At 33.5% G+C, this 22001-nt stretch overlaps 4 protein-coding genes and 1 long non-coding RNA gene across 6 annotated transcripts; 2 read left to right on the forward strand and 3 right to left on the reverse strand.

The window, feature by feature from the left end:
• Positions 1 to 253: 253 nt before the first annotated feature.
• Positions 254 to 1687, reverse strand: LOC106453867. Its single transcript, XM_013896069.1, has 4 exons — positions 1301 to 1687; positions 1140 to 1167; positions 447 to 980; positions 254 to 285 (listed from the first exon to the last, which is right to left on the reverse strand). The coding sequence occupies exons 1-4, from the start codon at positions 1685 to 1687 to the stop codon at positions 254 to 256; spliced, it is 981 nt and encodes a 326-aa protein (XP_013751523.1).
• A 4058-nt stretch (positions 1688 to 5745) lies between these two features.
• Positions 5746 to 8599, forward strand: LOC106451830 (ran-binding protein M homolog). The gene is made up of 10 exons (XM_013893806.3): positions 5746 to 6242; positions 6362 to 6508; positions 6580 to 6666; positions 6747 to 6792; positions 7099 to 7175; positions 7332 to 7482; positions 7609 to 7677; positions 7779 to 7838; positions 7958 to 8044; positions 8163 to 8599. Exons 1-10 carry the CDS (start codon positions 5854 to 5856, stop codon positions 8427 to 8429), a joined length of 1380 nt encoding a protein of 459 aa, XP_013749260.2. The 5' UTR covers positions 5746 to 5853; the 3' UTR covers positions 8430 to 8599.
• Positions 8600 to 9515: 916 nt separating this feature from the next.
• LOC106451829 (transcription factor bHLH80) lies at positions 9516 to 11375 on the reverse strand. Its single transcript, XM_013893805.3, has 6 exons — positions 10840 to 11375; positions 10332 to 10457; positions 10187 to 10252; positions 9917 to 9985; positions 9699 to 9773; positions 9516 to 9592 (listed from the first exon to the last, which is right to left on the reverse strand). Exons 1-5 carry the CDS (start codon positions 11254 to 11256, stop codon positions 9720 to 9722), a joined length of 732 nt encoding a protein of 243 aa, XP_013749259.1. The 5' UTR covers positions 11257 to 11375; the 3' UTR covers positions 9516 to 9592; positions 9699 to 9719.
• A 2766-nt stretch (positions 11376 to 14141) lies between these two features.
• Positions 14142 to 15248, forward strand: LOC125609212. Its single transcript, XR_007339617.1, has 3 exons — positions 14142 to 14287; positions 14395 to 14577; positions 14669 to 15248. It is a non-coding gene; the product is annotated as an uncharacterized LOC125609212 (long non-coding RNA).
• A 550-nt stretch (positions 15249 to 15798) lies between these two features.
• On the reverse strand, positions 15799 to 21149 carry LOC106345187 (alpha-galactosidase 3-like). Of its 2 annotated transcripts, XR_002664762.2 has the most exons (6): positions 19588 to 21149; positions 19434 to 19491; positions 19313 to 19347; positions 19068 to 19200; positions 16777 to 18214; positions 15799 to 16699 (listed from the first exon to the last, which is right to left on the reverse strand). XR_002664762.2 is itself a non-coding variant. In XM_048780346.1 (4 exons), exons 1-4 carry the CDS (start codon positions 19609 to 19611, stop codon positions 19093 to 19095), a joined length of 225 nt encoding a protein of 74 aa, XP_048636303.1. In that variant the 5' UTR covers positions 19612 to 21140; the 3' UTR covers positions 18241 to 19092. The 2 variants fall into 2 exon arrangements, 1 of the variants encoding a protein (XP_048636303.1); XM_048780346.1 differs by lacking the exons at positions 15799 to 16699; positions 16777 to 18214 and having other exon boundaries at positions 18241 to 19200; positions 19588 to 21140.
• Between the last annotated feature and the right edge of the window lie 852 nt (positions 21150 to 22001).

A 22001-nucleotide genomic window follows, 5' to 3' on the forward strand; every position in this document is an offset into this window, starting at 1 on the left:
GTGAGCACATTAGAAATAGAAATTGGCTTTTATCTATTTCATAATCTCGAGAACAAGTACAAACCTGCCTCAAACATAATATGGATAGAAATATTTTACATTTCCATGCACTACTTTATTTATTCATTGACAATCCACCATTCTTATCAAACACCTTCAATATCCAAGACTAGCCAACTTCGACGTTTTTCCACTTTCTTTTTATATCGCAACTTTGCATGTTACTTTGTTATGACTAAAGCCCTTGCAACGGCTACACACATGTCTCTTCCTTGAAGTTTTCATCTACCAAGACAAAATTGTTGTTAATGGTTAATCAATTCTAAAAAGATTCAACGTAAAGTTGCTCACCCTTATTTCTCTAGTGGACAATATCCAACTTTTGCGAGGTCTGCCTGGAGGGCGACGACTTGTGGGAGGATATATTTGCATGGATTGAAACTCACCATCGGTAGCTTGGCAACTTGCATTGACATCGCTGCTAATAGGTAGTATATTTCTGGCATATGCAGCAGCTAGAGTGTCAATAGTGTAAAACTCAGAGACAAGAGATTCAATACTTTTTTTTTCTTTGATCGCAGCAGCAATGGCATGGGCGCAAGGTATGAGGAACGTCTGGAATGAGAAACAGCTGCAAGATTTTGTGTGTAGGTTAACGTGGTATGATATAGCGTCTTTGTCTTTCACATCGAACTCACTAGCGCTAATCCGGCAAACAAGCATCCCTCCGCTCATCTCAAAGTTTTCTTCAATAATCCCTTTCACACGTGGAGTTAACTTACCATTAGGATATTGTGTTACATCACGTCTTTGTGCAAACCATTTCATCATTTTTGATCGGATGTACTCGACTAAATGCATGATCGGATACTTTCTTGCATTTTGAAGAACAGAATCCCATGTCCCTGCTACATTGCTTGTCATGAGGTTGTAGCGATTTCTAGAGAAATGTGACCGGACCCAGTGCTCTAAACCAATATCTAATAGGTATTAAGCACATGAAGCGTTGATGTTCTTTATTTCATTGAATGTTGTGTAAAATTCACTGAGTTGAAATGCCCTCGCCGCCTTGCCCACCAAGTAACCGAGATGTTTGTTTTTGAAATACGTTTGGATGTTGAGTTTCAGATGTAAGATACATGCACAATGCTTTGCTGCTGGATACACCTTCAATCACATAGATTTTGCAAACATATTAGTAGGAAATGCCTTGAAAACAAAAAGTTAAGAAAATAAAATATTACGCTTGATGTTACTGAAGTTAATTTATTGACATACATATATAAATTATAAATTATACCTTCGATATTGCATTGTAAATGGAAGAGTGTCTGTCCGATATGAATACAACATTATCTTCGTTTGGAATGAATTGCAATAGCATTTTTAGAAACCACTCCCACGCATTGTCATTTTCTCCGTCAACAATTCCCACCGCAATAGAGAAAACCTGGTAATTACCATCCTGAGCTGAAGCGGTGAGTAGGCAACCAGCATATTTCCCTTTCAAATGAGCTCCATCAATGATAATTACATTACGCATATGCTTGAATCCATCGATACTTGCACCAAGAGCAAGAAACATGTACTTGAACCTATGACCAACTCCAGGATCGTAAATTGTATGGATTTTGGCTAAAGTCCCTGGATTTGCAAGTACTAGGCGCTGGAGATAATCAGGAAGCATTGTATATGATGTTGCACATGAGCCTTTCGCATAGTCGAGTGCAACCTCGCGAGACCGTCATGCTTTCCAATAAGATATCCTAACATCGTGATCTCCTAGCATTAGTTGAATAATCTCATTTGGACATGGTCCACTACCTTGGCCAGCAAATCTTGTCTTTATTATCTCTCCAACGACGGTATGTGTCGCGTGTTCTTCATATCCTGCGTTGTAGATTTTATTAGTCATGTCTTTTGATCTTTTCTGAATACTATATGGACGACAAGAATTGGTAAATATGTGTTTACTCTTACTAAGTAATTATAGTTCATTTGTATATATGATCTTACTCTTGAATAGTTACAAATTTTGTAGCCATAAAAATTATTTATATTATCGGTACTTATAATTTCGAGTATGTTTAGTTATATATTTGTATTCTGCTTGGGAAGAAATCGGTTATTATGGATACTTATAAAGTTTGTTACTATGTTAGCTATTTCTATTGTCATAAAAACATTGTCAAGTGATGTCCGCATTGCATGATTGGTTGTATACCTGCACGTTCGTCGACGGAACATGTATGCTGCAAATTTAGTTTGCGAACTTCGTAGTTTTCTACATTCTTCATTTTTACTGCATATATCCTCCAATTGCAAGTTAAACTTATGCACCGAAGGACCATTCCATCTGGTGAATAACGTGAGTTTTTAAACCAGAATTTACGTCTCAACGTGTATGATGCCATTTGTTGTTTGAAATCACCTCTACTTGTAAAAACCTTTCCCTCATATAATTCCTCAGAATTATTAATTTCGTTTCCTACAAATCCGTATTTGATCCGTCCTTTAGTTACGTTACACGTAAATATATAAGATAACATATTTCACATTCATATTTCACATTACAACGTTCCACAAACATTGTAGTTTCGCATCGCTAGAGTTGAAACAAGCCAAAAAACGATATTCATGTGCCCAACTATTTCACAACAAACATAGACAACTTATTTAGTTTTATAGCTTTTAAACATACAGTTCATTAAAAGAAGGGACGAAACCCACCACTGCCCTCTTCGGATTCAGAGCACGAGTCATCGACGGCTTCAACCTCTCCATTGCCAGTTTTCTTATTTCCAAGAGTAAGGGTAAGATCAAGGCTAGGTTCTGCATTGTTGGTGTTGTCTTCAGAAGCCGGTGCAATATCAAATTCCAAGGAACCAGGTCCATTTATTTTATCCAATACGGTCGTGGAATCACCTATATATTTCAGAAAAATAGAACCCGTAATTATAACAGTACGATGCTTCACAAATTTTTCAAATTTAGTACATATGTTATTATACCTTGCATAGCAGTCTGTCAATTGTTTGCTAGTTCCCTAACAATTGTTGACAAATCTTGAGTTGGAGGGGCGGACACTATGTTGTTGTTCCCGTTTAAACCGTCGGAAGAACCTGTGGTGGAGCCATCATCATCGTTGATAATGATTATTGTAGCTGGTCGGGGCGCATGGATCCTTCTATTTGGAGCAAGTGGCAAACCTATAGCGCCCTGGGTTTGGTATGGTGACTGTGTATAGTACACTTCATAGTTATTTTCATCGGGGGAAATACCATCCCAGTATTTTTCATTCTGCGTCATGTCTCTCCAAACATTTATTGGTTCCACTTCCAAAGGGGTTGATTGGTTCACAAGAGATGCATCTTGACCATTTGGTAGTGCATATCGCAGCTCCTCGATAGTCATTGGCTCACCATATAGCACTAGGAAAAAATGTTATCATTAGCGGTTGATATAATGATGAATGACAATAAACTTAAAATTAGTATATAAACCGGTTAAACATGTTTTAATTTTCAAAATTTTTTCACAAATCAGTCACGAGACACCTTGAAGTATTTCATAACTCACTAGTATAAATTTATATTACTCTTCATACTCTGCATTACTATATTATTTAACATCTAAATAGTACTACTAGTTATAGACGTTTAATTGGTACTACTATAAGATAACAAAATAAAGTCATGTATACCTTCATCATTTGGATCGAAGTAGATGTGTTCTTTGGGTGAAATTGTACCGGCTTCTGCCATAGAGATAACATCGTCGACGGTTAACTGTGGGAATTCTGCTGGGTCTTCTGCTTCGCCATTGTGATCAGCTGTTCCATATACCATTTCTATCTCAAGAGCAACACGAAAGACAATGAGGAGTTGAGGCTCATTGAACATTATTTTCAATACGTGTTTGCTACAATCGATCGGATGCCCTCCAACCAAATCTACCAATAATTGATATAAAATCTGTTACTTCTTTAGTTATGTTTCTAATTTATATATTACTGGAGTTGTAGAGACTCACCGAGTATAGCTTGGCGATGTTAAGCTTCTGTTACGCCCTCCTCAAGGTAAGTTGTATCACCTATACTGAAAGGTGATCGACGAAAGAACTGGTACCTTGCAACTAGTTCAGGTCCACTAGTTACATAGAGCACAGCCTCAGACATGTAGTCCCTTACACTTGCCAGAATCTCAACATCTTTGTCGCATGATAACGTGATCGACAGCGTTCGTGGACCATCATGGGCCAGCATCCGGTCGGGGAGTTGATAAGGCAACGGGAGTAAGAATCCCAAGATTTAACCTTATACGAATCAACTCGACCAGACCATCAAAGGATTCATTATTGTTGATTATGATGGCTTCACCGGTATAACAAGAACTTTCTTCAAACGACCATTCTCCGGTAGAATTCTTACTCCAAAGCCCGATAACGAGCTTCATCAACCTTCCCATCTGCATTAAATAACAAATAAAATGTGAGAAACTTCCATGTACTTGTGCATTTAAATCGTAACTATAGTGAAGAGGTAAATCTTTTTTCTCTGATATTAAATGATAAACCCTAGAAATAGTCAAACATAAAAAATTGTTACCTTATTTGAAGACTATCTCCGGAATGGAACAAACTAAACTGGATTTGATAGTTTTTTCCTTATATCGAAAGGAAGATCTGGGAGCATGTATTTATAGCAATAATTGGAGGAGAAGGTGGTGTTACTTACACCATATCCAGATATACGCAAGCGTATTCTGCACCACCTACCTAGTTCTAGGCATCATCATTCTTTCATAGGTTTTGAAAATATCTCTGACATGTGCAATATTTAATTACTTTACTACATTCTCGAACTCTTCTTTCCAACATTTCGGTCCATCGGTTGGTTTAAAGCAATTGGTTTGGTTAGTTTAATTTACTGCACAAATATGCGTATACCAACTTGGTTTGTCATTGTTCTTATTAATTGGATGAAATGAAAACCGGTTTGTTACCTTTTTGCAATTGCTTTGCGTTAAACCGGCATGGTTTTCATATTGTCGCGTTTCACCACCCAAGTGTTGTACAGTAAAAAAACATTTTTTATCTTCCCTACCAGATACTGTTCTTCCTCATCGACGTACCATCTGTTTCGATTGTTTTATTTTCCAAAAAAAAAATTTTGCTTGCTTTGTTCCGAATTGTTGTTCTTTTCCGATTCAGTACGATCTTCTTTGAATAAAACAAACATTGCCTTTTTATTGTCAATTAACTTTTCGGGACAAAATGTTAAAATATTTCAATGTTGTTTCAGTTACCTATATTTCTCATGCCTCGTGTGCTTATTTTCGAAACCTTTGAATATAAGTGAGACAAATTGTCATGTCTTCTGACAGCACCTGACAGTGTTATCTATATTCGATATGCCTATGATAGCATTGCAGTCTATCTATACAACTTGGGTTTACTACGGGACATGAGTGTAATTTCGCTTCCGCCTTACGATCCGATTACTTAAAAACATATGTTTCTGCATGGTTTGCTAATTATCTTCTGTTTCGTGTTTTTTCAGCCAATTTGCCCTATATATTATAGGATTATTTTTTGGACTAAACCTATATCAATAGATCATGTTTCTTATTTAATAGTATTGATTCAAAAAAAAAATTTTTTTAGAACTGGGGCATACTAGAATTTTTGAGTAAGGTACTAGGGCATTTTAGAATAAAGTCCAAAAATATTGTACATACAAAACTAGAGTCAAAGTCTAACATCTGCTAGATTAGCGAGGAAGAAGTTTAGTGTATGAAGAAAGGATCGAATTGTCAATAGAGACGAAGAAATCGATAGGTATTGAAAAAAGGGATGACGGAGAGTTCCTCCAACGGCCGCCGCAACGGAAACGACGAGACCAGCGCCGCCGTAAATCGTCGAGATCCGATCTTGCAATTCTTAGACAAGATTCGTCTCTCCGGGGATGCCATGGAGGATAATGAAGGTGAAGAATCGCCGACGGAGCTTAACGCAATTAACAGCGCAGGCGGGTTTGTGATCGTCTCTCCCGATAAGCTTTCCGTCAAGTACACGAACGCGAATCTCCACGGTTACGACGTCGGCGTTGCTCAAGCTAATAAACCTGCTCCCGTCAAGTGTCTTACTTACTACTTCGAGATTTTTGTCAAGGATGCTGGTGTTAAAGGGAAAGTCGCTATTGGTTTCACTAAGGAGGGCTTTATAATGCGGAGACAACCTGGGTAAACCTTTTAGTATTTGAAAAATGATGCCTTTGATACAAGTTATGTTTATTATAGAATTTGAGCTTATGTGGCTTTCTATCATGCGGATGATGGGTCTGATTTGTTATTAATGGTAGATGGGAAGTGAATAGCTGTGGCTATCATGGGGACGATGGAAATATATACCGAGGTAAGGGAACAGGTGAAGCCTTTGGTCCAACTTATACGACAGGTGATACTGTTGGTGGTGGTATAAACTACGCTTCCCAGGAGTTCTTTTTCACGTAAGAACTAACTAATTCGATTCCATTTTTCCTGTTGCCCTTTGCCTTATTTGGTTACTCTCTCATGCCAGTAAAAACGGAGCTTTAGTTGGGAAAATCCCTAAGGACATAAAGGGTCACCTATTCCCTACTGTAGCTGTACATAGCCAAAATGAGGAGTATGTTCTCAGTTTCTGTAAACGGGTTCAGTGCAGGAGTAGAAGTACTTACGCTATGCATTTCTTTCGAATTTTTGCAGGGTTTCTGTCAATTTTGGGAAGCAGAAGTTTGTTTTCGATGTTAAGGTAAGAGAAAAGTCCTACTAAAACCTTATTAGTAGAGTCTCTAGGTCCTACCTTTTATAAAGGTGAGGTTGGTGTAATCAGGAGTAAAACTACTGTAGTACAAATCTACTCCAGTGGTTCTCTTCGTACAAATTGCTCTGATATTTGCTATTTACATGCATCTGCTACTTTTACTGTGTGATCAAACCTCTTGGACCCGAGAATTATACGTATATAGATATAAATCTTCCCCCTTTCGCTCTATGCATTATGTATATGTTCGAAATAAAGTTTTGACGAAGGCTTGCCTTGTTTATGTATTATCAGGGATATGAAACATCAGCGAGGAATAAGCAACAAATGGCTATCGAAAAAATATTCATACCTCCAAATATCGGTTATGGGTAAGAGAGTACACTCCTCAACTTTGTTACCTAAGTTGAAAAAATATGTTTTTTTTACTAGAATAAGCAACAAATGGCTTTCTGCTTTATTTTATTTTTTATTTTTTTGAAACAACTTTCTGCCTTATCTGAACTTATATTTTTCTTTATTATTAGGCTTGTAAAGTCCTACTTATTACACTATGGGTATGAGGAGACACTCAATGCTTTCAACCTTGCTACTAAAACTACAGTCCCTCCAATTCTTATAGCTGAAGAGAATGCTATTGACGAGGATGATTTGCATCAGAGAAAAACTCTTAGAAAGGTATTGAACGAGTTTTACTGTGCCTAAAATTTTCCTGGTTATAGTTCAACAAAAAAAGATTTCTAAATTTACGAATTATTGCTTTGTTTGGCTGGTTTTGACCGGTCCATACTTTATTTGCTATAGCTTGTGAGGAATGGTGACATTGATGCTGCTCTGGCTAATCTCCAAGATTGGTATCCCCAAATTGTACAGGTGAACTGAGATGTTCTGTCAGTTCGTTTATTTTGTATTGCTAAGATAATCACTTTGCAGGATTTGAGATATCAACTCTAACCTAGCTGTACTTACTGCAGGACGATAAATCTGTAGTTTGTTTCCTCCTTCACTGTCAAAGGTTTATTGAGTTTGTACGGGTATGCTCTTGGTTCCCTTATACATCTTGTTTTCACATTTTTAAGACTTTTCACAACAAGTTTTTCTGTCTTATAAGAAACATCGAGTTTGTTCTCTAATTTGTGGTTCTGAAAAACAGGTAGGAAAACTTGCAGAAGGTGTGAAGTATGGCAGACTCGAGTTAGCCAAATTTGTTGGGTTACCCGAGTTTCAAGATATAATCGAGGTACTGGTGACTCCCTTCAACTTTATTCCTTTTGCCTCTTTCAAGCAAGATCTGGTTCAAATGCAGAGAGATTTTATATTGCTGGTCTCTTACGTCGATTTCCATGTTGATTATTCAGGACTGCTTTGCTTTGCTTGTTTATCCAAAGCCCGTGGAATCACCGGTGGGGTACTTCCTAGAAGACTCCCAGAGGGAACTAGTTGCTGATGCAGTGAATGCAGCGATTTTGTCAAACAAGAAAGATGGGTGTCACTTGCATTCCCATCTGGAGATGCTGCTGAGACAGCTAACAGTTTGCTGTTTGGAAAGGCGGTCAATGAATGGAGACCAAGGCGAAACATTCCGGCTTCACCATGTTCTTAATAACAACAGTACAAGAAGATGAATTCGGATTAGCCGCGCATTTTGCTTTTGAAAACTCTGCTTTGTTTCTTTGGTTGTTTTCATCCTTACGTGGCTCTTGTTCATACCTGTGATATTATTCTGAACTTTCCTATTCTGTAAAGAGAAAGTTTTAAGAATAAATCTTGCAATTTCAAGTGTTTAATCATGCAATCCAAAGTGTAGATGTTTCAGACGAAGTTTGTTCAACACAATGTGAGCTTCTGATTGTGTTTATGATTCTATTTTTTCAATAATACAAGATATTGTTATAACCTTTAACTAGATTTTGATCCGCGCTTTCAAAGCGCGGGTTTTTTTTGTTTTTTTTTCAATTGACAAATATTTAGTAAATGTTACATTTTCATATATTTGTGTTTTATTTTATAAAAGACTTAAAAATTTTATCTTTATTTATCGTATTTCATTTTAAATGACTATTTATGTTCAAAAAATTAAACTTTATTTTTTAATGAATTAAGTTGGTATAACTCTGATAAATTAATTTTATCATGGGGTTAATATTTTAATTAAAAAATTATATACTTTTAATAAAGATTTATATTTTTCAATAAAAAAATTCAATTATTTTTATGAATGCTTAAATTATATTAAGAAAATAAAAAAATAATAATTAAAAATAGTTGAAAAAAAATTATTTGAACTTGGACTCAATGGCCCAAAAAAAAAAAAAGTGAGAATTGAATCTGATTTTTTAATAGGCCCAAATGGCCCAAGAGAGATTTGATTTGGGTTGGATCCAAAAATAATGACCCAATATAGATTTGTTATTAATATTATTTAATTGCCCTTAATGAAACATGCAATGTTAGTGAAGGAAACATGCCCCTAAGGTAATTATGACAATAGGATACTGCTTTAATAGTATAGATTTGAGAAATGGTTATGTCAAAAAAGCACACATCTTTCTTGCCTAGAACGAATATTCTCTTATTTGTTAAGATTTACAGAAACTTAACAGTTCAACTTAAATGTTATAAACAGAAGAGATGCAACAAAGTTACATTTACCCAAATCTCCTCCTTGAAATAAAAATGCAACACTAAATACTTTATTTTGTCCATTTCGATTACGAATATACATTTTCTTTTATTGATTCTTTAAAAAGTTTCACCTTATTGTACAAAATTTTTACAGCTAAAGTACATAAATCTAATTTTTCTAGATCAAGTTTCGAAATTTCGAAAAGATCATCACCATTCATAGATTAAACCAAAAAGAAAAATACATGTATATATATATATATATATATATGTATATCAATCCTAAAACCTTAATTTTCTTCCTTAGGTTTGCATCTGCACCTCTTCTGCTGCTCCGTCAACTCCTGAATCCATACAAAACAACATAAAATGATCAAATTGTTTTTAATAGTTTTGTGTTACTTATCATCCTTCCCATGCTTTTTTTCTCTCGAAATATTTCCCTCATTTCATATGCTAAATTTATGCCAATATGTATGTAGATAACCTGGATCTGGCTTTCAAGAGCTTTCACATACTGCAAAGCTTCGTCTAACATGTCTGCAGTGTTGGTTTGCTGCACACCAAAAAGGAACCAAATCAGAAACCATCTCTCAAACGTTTGATTTCATAATGTATAATAAGGAGGCAGCTAATTATAAGATATCATACAAAGAATATGCGGAAAAAATGGCTGCACAACCATAGTTTATGGACTATGCCATATCTTAGACGTTTCATTTTGCTTTACGGCTAAGCTTAGTAGGAAGAAGACTACCTTATCCATGTTAGGAACAAGTTCTTGCAGCCTCCTGATCCGGTCACTTATCCGCGTTCTCCTCACCTGAAAAAACGAAAAGAGAAATTCGTAACAACAAAACAAAAACAGCACAAATGATTGAATGAAACTTTTAAGTAAATACCCGCTCAGCAATGCTACGAGGATGAGTTGCACATCCGCGTTTAGCACGAACCCTAAAAGGAACCGAGTCCTCAAGAAGCTTATCCTCCATCATCCCTGATACACCACCACTCATTTGCTCTTCTTTCTACTCACGGAACAAAAGTGATGAGTTAATTATCAAAATCCGAGTGTCCATTCCATATGAATATATCACATCTCACACAACCACACTTCAGAAACTACTCGAGTTACAAGATCGTCTTATAAATTATCGATACATAACTAACACGAGTAGTTGATACAAAACAAAGATTAACAATGTGGCCTGTGTTTTGTTTTTTTGTTTGTCATCTATAAATAGAAGCTTTATGCAGCATGGCTTTGAAAAAAGAAAGAAAAGAAAACTGCAACTTGCTGGGTTTTGTTTCAAATAAATACAAGTTGTCAAAATTAGACAAGACTGATCTTTAATATTTTTCTTGTCTTCACGGCTAATAAGAAAATTAGAACTGGCGAAGAAAGCTTACCAACTGAGAAGAGAACTCCCTCGACCGTTTACTCGCCGGAGAAATGTCATCGTTCGGCGGCGGCAAGTAGTCGTAGTTAGCGGGAATCCCGAAATTTGAGAAAAACCCATCACTCCCAGCAGCAGAGCCACCGAGAAAATTCGCAGGAGAGCTGTTCTGGCGGTGAAAGCCACCTTGGTTAGTGTACAATCCCTGCTCAACAGCACTCGGGAACTCAAACAAGTCACGACTCGTTATTCCGGACGAGTTTCCGGTGAGAAGCTCAGTTAAACAGAGGTCAGGTTTCAAATCATCTTCTTCATCATCCTGGAGTAGGGTTTCAATCCAATTCGCCGGAGCTGAACGGATCCGAGACAACCCACCTCGACTCACCTCACCACCTCCTCCTTTTCCGCCGCCGTTGTCAGTGGACTGCATCGGATTTTCACCGGCGACTTGCTTGGTCGGTGACTCGCTTTTTATCGCGCTTTTTCAGTGGATACAATTAGACAATGCCACAAAGGTCTTCTCTTTCTCGCATTTTCTCTCTCTTTTTCTCTTTATTTTTATATTTTATTTCAACCCCTATATATTAAAAAAAAAAGTAACTTCAGTGAAGTCTGGTGACGTATCGCTCATTAGTGAAGTTTCAAAAAAATAATTATAATTTGATTGGTTAATTATTTTTCATTTTTATTTATTTAAATTAGATCTAAAAATTTAAGATAAATATAACAACATTTAACATCATTTGCCATATAATCTAAAGAATATTACAAATAACAATTTATAGTAACTAATTCTCGAAATTATAGAAAGATTAATAATGTTTTATTTATTATTTTTAATATTTATAAACTATAAAATATAATGAACGGATTTTTATATAAGATAATTATAATAGTTTTATACTCTACTTGATGAATTGTATTCGAATATAATTATATAATAAATATTTTAAATATTACAAAATCCAAACATGTTTATTAATGTGATTTTTAAATTATTTATCGTTGTTTACAGAATAAATTTATCAGAATTTTAAAATTATTTATATAATGTTATAAATTATTTATACAAATATAAATCTTACTATATATTGATTGAGAAGTCACATAAATGATTTTTTTATTACGTGTTGATCATAAATGAACTCTTCAAATTGCTATAATTTTATTGACCGATGATTTTTAATTTTATTTATTATAATTATATCTAAAAGGAAAAGATAATTCAATTACCACTTTCCAAATAATCTACATAATATTAGAAATAGTTATTTATGGTAACTAATTGTTGAAATTATGAAAGAGTAATAATGCGATCAATTTTTCATATATTTATAAATTACATAAAATAATAAACAAAAATGTTTACTTGAATTGATATAATGATTTTATATTCGTATAGAAAGAATTATATTTGTATATAAAGTATCATAATAACTATTAATGTCTAATAATTCAATGCATGCTTTATAAATCATTTATAAAACTATAAATATATTTATAAAATTATTTATATTGGCTTATCAGATGTTTTAAATTATTATAAGAGGTTCTAAGTCATTTATAGAAGCTTATACATTAATTTATAAAATGTATTATGAAAATTTATCCTCTTATTACAATATTTTGAATTTTTTCATTTTTAATGTAAAATTACTCAACTATGTTTACTTAGTGTAGAAACCCCTAAACTAAAGATTTACTGGTAGTAATGGTAATTATGACTTGTTAAAGTTTAATTCATTAAATAAAGTTAGTTTAGGAGGTTTTTCGTTAAATACTTAGTTTGAGGGTTTTTACCCAAAACAAACTTAGTTGAGAGGTTTTAAGTTAAAATTCATTATTCTTTCCTTATTATTTATTATTTAAATCCTTATAGTGAGATTTGTTTTATCAAAAACCAGTTACAATCAACTGACGAGATATTTTCTTTCCTAATATCATGCATTTAATATTTAAATACATATATAACAAGATTTGAGCTACCAAAATTATGTATATATTATAACCAAAATATCTTAAAAGTTTATTAAAAAATATTCTATCTCATAGCTGAATTAAAATTTATTAGAGGATATTCTATCTCATAGCTTCTCTTGAAAACTAGGTCATTTAGAAACTTAAACTAATTTGCTATATAAATATCACGTCACCTCCATTAGTTTCACGCATCTATCTTTTAAGTTTTCATATGTTTTTGATCGTTCTAATTTAAATTCTACTTTTGTGATCTTGCACAGGTGTATGATAATCAATAAGTAACTCATAGACGGGAACACCATTACTGGTAATTTTATGGGAGATTCTTCTTCTCCGTTTATTTTTGTTCTCTTCCTCTCCATGTTGTATCTCTATCTATATTTTTGCTTCAGTAGTGATTCAACTAACAAAAAGAGACGACTCTGTTTATCTAGGAACTGATCATCCCTTTCGAAAAAGGTAATTTTTTTTTATAAAGTTAAATCACTTATCAAGAATATAATATAAGATGTGTACGCTAATCAAGTGTAATTTATTTATTGTGCGTGATCCTCTTCGGTACGTCTGAGAACCAAAGGTAATCTCAAAGCTTTTTAAAAACTTTGAAACTCATTGACGTTGTCATATCAATTACATAATTTGTTATCTTTTGGGGATTGTCTACATCTTTAAATATTTTTGTTAGAATTACCTCTTTTTTGACTCAAGGCTTAGAGAAGGAAACCGTAAATCATCTCTGCTGTTACAATGAAACCAATGATAATAAATCTCAGGTAATTCAGATCTCTTTTTTATATTTCATGGCTGATTTTTTTATTGGGGTTATGCGTGAAATATTTATTTTTTTTCTCAATTATACTTTTCTGATGTTTTAAGATTAGTGTTAAATGTGATCGTTTTAAGCATAATGCATTTTCAGAACACACCTCCATGATAAACACTTCTATGTAAATTGTGTCAATTATGTTAGTGATTTTGCATCTGAGTATTGTGACTGATGTTCCAAGAGAGAAAGCGTATCATATCAAACCGAGATTGTTGGGAAAGGTAATTGGTTTATAGATGTAATTGGATAATTGACATTTAAAAGATATATTTTATTAGATAGTACCAAGCAGTCCTTTTAAACCTTTTGAACTCTAACTTTTTGAACTAACAGAATAATCATGTTTAACCTATAAAGCAGTTCAAAGAGTTATGTATCTAAAGGATACGCTTTATCAGATATAAATGATACGCTTTATTAGATAGTACCAAACAATCCTTTTAAACTCAAACAATACCATGTTCTGAGTTGTACACATTGTATTGACCTTTTTTTTCCTTGCGGTGTGTATTCAAATAGCAGTAGTGAAGTGAAGATATGAAGTAATATCAACCAAAATTAAGAAAAGTCTTTTAAAAGCAGAGATAATCACATGGGACTCTCTTGAACATGGCAAACAACCAACAATTTTGCCAGACCCGAATTTCTTAAACAGGTTTACTACTTTCTTTTTCTTTTTATTTAGTTTCACCTGATGAGAAGTTTGAATCACAAACTCTTGACATTTTAAAATTTATATTATTTGTTTGTGTAATGGTGCAGAAGTTTCAATGAGACCGGCTTATCGTTCTTCCAAGAAAGTAAAGGACTATGACAAGCTTGAAGCTGAAGTGAAGAAGAATAGAATGATGATAAGCTTGAAGGAGACGCTGCTTTGAACAAGTTCTTCCGTGAGATATAATTGAATTCTGATGAGGATATGAGGAGTACTAGAGCAAATCATTTGTGAGTATCTATCTATCTATATTCCTATTTAGTTTTTCTTCTCTCATGGAGACTACAAATGTTTTTGGCATTTTGATTGACTCTTTTGCAGTTTTGCACAATCAACAGGTGGAATCTAATGGGAGAGTGCTTTCAATAGACTGGAAAGATGTTGGTGCTAAGAAAATCTAGAGCACTCTTCATGATGATCTGACGCTCAAGACATGGGAAATATGATCTTATATGATGTGTGGGTTTTACCTTAATCTAGACAGAACTCGAAGCCTTGGTCTTAAGGTCTGGTTTCTATACTTTATGGACTCAAGGTACTTTGTATTTTCCATAACTCATATTGTTTATACGAAACACTGAAATTTTTAATCTAAACGTTCTAATGTATTTTTTGTTATATGAATATAGTACAAATATTAATATGTAACATCGAATCTTTCATACTAACCACATACATGTAACATAAGTATTTTATAGTTGTAAATATGTAATTATCAATTTAATATTAATGTTAATGCCCGCATATGCGTGCGGGCGGTCCCCCTAGTAGATATTATTGAAGAAGTGATTTTCTACATACAATCACTTTCATAAACATGACTATTAATGACATCAACAATTATATTTCATGTTGATTTATATTTAATATTGATTTATATAATTTGCTATTAATGACATGGCTATTAATGACATGGACAAATGCAAATATAATTTAAATATGATTTAATGTTAACTACGTGATCGGCCTGCACCCTGTGCGGGCATAAAAAAATTCAAAATATGGAATAATAGTGTATAGTTTTAGAAGTAACGGATTTTACATCATAATACCACCGTCTTTGGGAGAAAGCATCAGCCATGGAGAAAAGCTGGTACTCAATATTTTACATGGACGAGAGGGAACAAAGTAACTTCAGTATCAAGAGGCAGCTATTGTGTGTATGTATAATTGCAACGTCCCAAAATAATTTGTGTGTTTAAGAAGATACTTTCATTCAAAATATGAAATAAATAGTGTATAGTTTTAGAAGTAACAGATTTTATATTATCATTAATTAGAATTGTATTGTATATGTGTTGTAATTCTTTATTATAGGTGAATAATATTATTTTTCCATAAATAATATCAAAAATTTTATGTAGACATATTAAATAAAATATAATAAAATTCAAAATATTATCCATAAATAATATAAATTATGAAGTACAATTCTCGGTAAAGAAAACAAAATCCATTAGAAACCTGCAAACAAATTTCTTAAATTTTGTAAGCAATTGGACGGGTTAACATTATTTGATAGATTTCTAAATTTCTAAATTTTATTGAAAAAAAAATAATATTAAATTGACATACCGTCATCGAAATAGTCAGAAAATAATATTAAATTGACAGATTGATACTCCAACATTACTTTCACAACATTGTTAGCATGGATTGATAGTAAAAACCACCTAAAAAAAAACAGAACATCCAAGCTTAGACGCTAAAGTGAAGATTAGAGTTCAGAAACCGACATCTTCGTCAAAGTATAATAGAGATCGATCCATGACCTGCACGTTTTTTTTAATGTCTTCAAAATATACGTATAATCCTTTCTTGCCAAACAAATTTTCCTTATCAAATTCTTACCATGTTGCTATCTATTCCTTGCGCAAGTAAATATGATATTTATTGGAAAACACTTTATGACAATATAATTCTATAATATCTTCTTTTACATTGTTTTATGATTTATTATGAATTTTTTGGAAGTTTAACATATAAGGTTAACCTTATTTGAACACCTTAGATATATAATTCTATACTATTTTCTAGTGATTGGTTTTCAAATTTAACATTTTAAAGAATAAATTGGCTATAATGTGGAAACAAAAATAGATTAAAGGAGCTGTTTACAAAAAAAGAATCAAATAACAGCTCATAATTCATGCTCATAACTATAAAACCAAAAACAGAGACAATGGAAAAAATAATGAAATTTGAAGAAAACGAAAACAAATCATTTCTTAAACTCTTCCATTTTCACGTGCATAATGGACTTCAACTTTCTTCCTTTCTTTTGGATTACCATAACCGCTTAAATACTCAGTCCTCTTCCGACTCATAATCATTAAAAATCACAACATGTGGCTGCACAAAACAATTATTTGGTTAGAACATATACTGCGTATAAATAATTGTGAGTTATAACTATAAACAAATATTACATGTGGATCAAAGTGTTGAATTATGACTGCATCATCAATCACTAAATCAACAACATATGCTGAATTTTGTTCTTTTTGACCATAATCTCCGATAGTGATCTTAAATAGAAGTTTCCTCCCAATTAAATCAGTTAGAGATTGAGGTAGAAAATGTTGATTTTCCTGTAAAAAAATTTAAATAATTATACAAAAATATATAGAAATGAAATATTCTTTAATATATATTAGAAATGAAGGAAATACCTGAGCAGCCTCTTGGACTAACTCAGACGCAAGTCTCCTAATGAGCTTCTTTCCAATATTGTTGAAAAGCAAAAACTTGGCTTCTCCTTTTGATTCATCAGAGATACGTACAACCAAGTAATAACTAAAAAATAAACAATTTTAATTAGTTTCAGAACATATAATAATATGAGATTAGAAAGGTAGCAAGATTAATGTTTATAAAAGGCCATACCAATGAATAGCATGTTGAACATCCTTTTTGCATGTTTTGTAGTTGTATAGAGGGTTCTGTTGAAGATGTTGCACGTTTCCCTCAAAACCATCTACTTGTCTGACCATTTTTCTTTTGCAAAAATTGCAGGCAGTGTAATACCATGGTTTTTTCAAATCAATAGCTTCAATTTTAGCAACAACCACGCACGTTCCAGCCTATTTTGATTAAAATTGTAGTGAAATCATATTTGAATTAGTATGATAAAAAAAATGAAAACGATTGGGAAAATGAAAAAAATAAAATATTTACCAGCCTTGCTTCAATAATTTCAGAAATTGTTTTCTTCATGCTTTCCATTGCTTCAAGAATACTGTGTTTTGACAAAGATAAAAATCAACCTTCATACTCGATTTGTATAACCTAGTGATAACATAATAATACAGAAGATAGAGAGTGGAGATTGTAACATCTTTGGCGAAATATGATCTATAGAATGTCGAGTATGTAAAATTTATTTATAAGAGCATATGAGATACCTAGGTCAAGTAAATTTCTTGTTCGAGCAACAAAATATTCTTATTCGTATGAATAAGGACATGAGTAGTGATGAAGTAAATTTTTAACTTTTATTAGGTTTTATTAAGAAAGAAATCTCGGATGTCGTTATTCAAATGCTTGAATGCATTTCCATAAGAAAGAAATCTCGGATATATGAATAAAATTATTTCCATTTTGATTGTTTGAGACAAAAAATATACAAATGCATAAGACCAAAAATGACTTCTCTTGGTGATATCAGGAAGCATGCAAAAAAGCTATGAATAACTTTCGTAATAAAATGACACCACCGGTAAACCACAACCTTTTTGGCCTTGCATGTGTCCTCCATCATCATGTACTATCACATCATTTTCAAACAACCATCTTTATAAGTATCGTCCTCCAACTTCCAACATTACTTTCACATCATTGTTAGCATCGATTCATAGTAAAAACCACCTAAAAAAACAGAGCATCCAAGCTTAGACACTTCCAACATTACTTTCATAATAAGTTAGTTTGAATATTTATTTTCCGCAATAAATATTGAAATAGATTAAAGAAAGATATTAACTCTACACTATCATAAGCTGGTTTGCATTTAATATATAAGAACTTGCGCAAGTAATGCATATTTAAAATAAGGTAAGTTATTAAAAACGAATTAACCATTTAGAAAGATTTAAAAGTCAATTAATGTGATACTAACTTGCGCAAGAAATGCTTATTCTCAATAAGACAACTTTATATTGTCGACAATATAAAAATAAATGACGTTTCTATATTTATTTTTTCACAATAAATATTGAAATAAATTAAAGAAAGTTATCCCCCTATTAACTATTTCACCGGGGATTTTATATTGTAATAAGGTAAGTCATTACAAACGAATTAAGAATTTAGAAACATTTAGGTAAATTGACATTTAAAATTTCAATAAATGTGATAATAATTTGGGCAAGAAATGTTTTCTCTAAATAAGGTAACTTACATTTAAACTATTCATAAGTTACTTTGCAACTTGCTCAAGTAATACAAAAATCCCCTTGTAATTTTAAATAAATTAATTAATTTATTACAAAAATATGTTTTTCTTTTCAAAATCGATAATAGGTTTGAGCTTTTCTAAATAGACTATGAAATCTATATTTTATAGTAAATCCTACAGATACATTGGCCCAAGAAAATTGAACGCTTCAAATTGGTCTAACAACTATCTAGGAAAAGTCACTGGTATATCCCCAGCTTCAAACAACTACATATTTGATATGAACCATTTCTCAATCAATCTTTTGCAAAGGAAAGAATATACCTCCAAAGGTGCATGAAGCTTGAATCTACCCAGCGTCAGAATATATACCGAGTTTGAGACCCTTTGAATGAACATAATCAGCAAGAAGCTTAATCCCTTGGGGGAAGGTTTCAGGATGTGGAACCAATTGTCCCTGAGAATTCAACATTTTACAGAAGAACACACACTCCTTAGGACATCATGAGCTCACTACAAATTAGTACTTTGAAGATCAAACAGAAACTCTCTAGTACAAGTATTATTACCTTTGAATCACGTAACAAATTGGACCAACAATCATCTGCAACAAAACAAAAACTTGTGAAACATGAATCAGTTACAGATAAAAAAGTAATGACGAGTCAGGTTCAAAGGGGACAGCAGTACCAATATTGACATGTATGTATCCTAAAATCAGCCAGGCCAGAGGAGACCAAAGCAATAGCTGTTTAATTGAAGTTTTAAAAAAATCATTAACTACAATGAACACACAATAACAAAAAGTAATCATCATATGAAACATTTGAGAGTAGCTTTTTACCAGTTTCCTTAATGACAGTTTCATTGATATTGCAAGCAAAGAAGTTCCAGCTATTCCATCTGTCAGATTATAACAAAACACACACACAAAGTCTAATAAGAGAGACACCACTCAAAAGTTATAAACTTTACACCACGACAGAGACAAAAAGGTTGTTCCTTTTTTTACATATCAAAACCCGAACTAATAAGAAACTAATCCCATTTGAGGAGTACGAGTGAGGCCATTGTTGAGCTGCAATCGACCGTACATAGAAGTATCGTAAATGGAATTGAACGATTTGCTGAAAACCAATCCATTAGTATTGCTCTGCTGCAACAAGGGGGGCGCTTTGACTCTTCCATGGTTTTGTAATACGTGTTGTACTCTTTTTCCTTATCCATGGTTTTGTCCCACTGGATTTTCTTGGAAAGGTTTTAATGAGGCAACATCCAAAGCGTATTACGAACTCTTATGGTTATAACATTCAAGGAGGAGTGTTATGAACCGATTTGTGAATGCCATAACCAAATAGGCATATTTTCTTTCTAATTAGACAGTTTCCTTTTCCTTATATGCTTAGGATTTTCTTTTCCTAATCACTTTAGGATTTGTATACTTTCCATTTATCTATGACGGTCTACTTTAATTCCCTATATATATAAAGGCCTTCATAATTATGAGAAATATAGAATCTCTTTCTCCCATTAGTTTACAACAATAATCGAAAACTATAATTTTTTTATTATTTTTTTATTTTTTTATTTTTGTTATTATTATTTTTTTTATTTTTATATATCTAGTGTATTAGGGTCCTTTTACCTATTAAATTAAATATTTTGGTCATTTTCTTCTTCGTGATCTATTTTTGTGATCAAAACTTGAAAATGATCTATTTAAGAGAATTGCCCAAGAATTAAAACTAACAAAAAAAAAACAAAAATAGCTAAAAAACAAAAAATGGAAACGTCTCCCTTAGAAAAGGATTAGAACGTGATCTTGTTTTATCAATTTGGTTTTGAGAATTCTTTTGAAGTTTGATAATAGGAAGTGTGAAGATCGCGTCAATCTTTAACCGATTAGAACTTCTCTTCTACGGAGCACACCGTCGATCTGTTTACCCAGTGTTCACCGCACCACCACCGTTAACTAGGTGTGTGGCCGCTATACTTCACCGGAGCTGGGATTGAACCAGCAATCTACTATCTTCAACGAATGATCTCACACTCGAGTCACCGTCTCTACAGCTCAATCTCACGGACTCTCTCTCTTGTTAATCTCGCATCAACTGATCTAACAACTCCTAATCAGCTCTGCTTATTAACTCTTAACTACAGCTAACAGCCTCTTATAACTCGAGTTAGTTAACCTTAACACGTGTACATGACACACGCGTATCTCCTAGCTAAAGAGAGAGAGAGAGATCCGGTTTATTCTCAATTACAAGCTTAAACCATTCTAAACCAAGTCTAATCTAAGCTAAGCAATTGAACCTAAACCGATGCAAGACTTGTCTATAACCAACAAATCTCCTCCTTAGACAAGTTCGTCTTCATATCACTTACTTGGATATAGCTTCCTGTCTTCTCAACCTGAATCCTTCACCTGACCCTTCTCGAGCTCTCCACCGAGCTCCTCCCTAAGCCCTTTACCGGACTTAGCTCAAAGACAGTATCTCTAGTCTTTAGTAACTCAAAGCATCTTCAATGCTTCCCTCATCTTGAACACTGGTAGAACCTTGGTAAATATATCTGCAGGATTGTTTGCTGTAGCAATCTTCAATACTTGGACTTCTCCAACTTTGATCAAATCTCTGATGAAGTGATACTTCGTGGCCATTTGCTTGGTTCGCTCGTGATATACAGCATTCTTCGATAGTGCAATAGCACTTTGACTGTCACAAAATATCTCCACTGAGTCTTGAGGAAAACCCAACTCCTCAGCGAACCGTTTCAACCAAACTCCTTCCTTAACAGCTTCAGATAAGGCTATGTACTCCGCTTCTGTAGTGGAAAGAGCTACTACCTTCTGTAATGATGATCTCCAGCTAACTGGATTGCCTCCGGCTGTAAACACCATGCCTGTAGTCGACTTGGCATTATCCAAGTCACCACCGTAGTCAGAATCACAATAACCTTTCACAACAAAATCACCCTTGCTCTTGAAGCTCAATCGCGTATCCACAGAACCCTTTATGTATCTCAGAGCCCACTTCACCGCCTGCCAGTGCTCCTTAATCGGCTTAGTCATAAACCTACTAATAACCCCGACTACATGAGCCAAATCCGGACGCGTCCCAACCATGGAATACATAATGCTGCCAACTGCGTTCTGATACGGAATCCTCTTCATATACTCCTCCTGAGACTGTAGTTCTTTATCAGTTGCTGCTTTTAGACTAAAGTGAGCACCCAACGGAGTAGCTACTTCTTTAC

Source organism: Brassica napus, chromosome A5 (assembly GCF_020379485.1).
Source record: "Brassica napus cultivar Da-Ae chromosome A5, Da-Ae, whole genome shotgun sequence".
NCBI classification, from domain to species: Eukaryota; Viridiplantae; Streptophyta; class Magnoliopsida; order Brassicales; family Brassicaceae; genus Brassica; species Brassica napus.

Bases quoted from the DNA above. Each gene is read 5' to 3' on its own strand.
- LOC106451830 (XM_013893806.3), top strand. From the start codon at position 5,854: ATGACGGAGAGTTCCTCCAACGGCCGCCGCAACGGAAACGACGAGACC. The intron at 6,793-7,098 runs GTAAGAGAAAAG...ATGTATTATCAG, and splicing joins AGTTTGTTTTCGATGTTAAG to GGATATGAAACATCAGCGAG. The intron at 7,839-7,957 runs GTATGCTCTTGG...TCTGAAAAACAG, and splicing joins GGTTTATTGAGTTTGTACGG to GTAGGAAAACTTGCAGAAGG.
- LOC106451829 (XM_013893805.3), bottom strand. From the start codon at position 11,256: ATGCAGTCCACTGACAACGGCGGCGGAAAAGGAGGAGGTGGTGAGGTG. The intron at 9,986-10,186 runs GTAGTCTTCTTC...TTTGGTGTGCAG, and splicing joins TTGTTCCTAACATGGATAAG to CAAACCAACACTGCAGACAT. The intron at 9,774-9,916 runs GTTATCTACATA...GTATGGATTCAG, and splicing joins CTCTTGAAAGCCAGATCCAG to GAGTTGACGGAGCAGCAGAA.
- LOC106345187 (XM_048780346.1), bottom strand. From the start codon at position 19,611: ATGAAACTGTCATTAAGGAAACTG. The intron at 19,492-19,587 runs GTAAAAAGCTAC...TCAATTAAACAG, and splicing joins AACTGTCATTAAGGAAACTG to CTATTGCTTTGGTCTCCTCT. The intron at 19,348-19,433 runs GTACTGCTGTCC...GTTTTGTTGCAG, and splicing joins ATACATACATGTCAATATTG to ATGATTGTTGGTCCAATTTG.
- LOC106453867 (XM_013896069.1), bottom strand. From the start codon at position 1,687: ATGCTTCCTGATTATCTCCAGCGCCTAGTACTTGCAAATCCAGGGACT. The intron at 981-1,139 runs GTATCTTACATC...AATACCTATTAG, and splicing joins AGCAGCAAAGCATTGTGCAT to ATATTGGTTTAGAGCACTGG. The intron at 286-446 runs GTGAGTTTCAAT...TTGTCTTGGTAG, and splicing joins AAGTTGCCAAGCTACCGATG to ATGAAAACTTCAAGGAAGAG.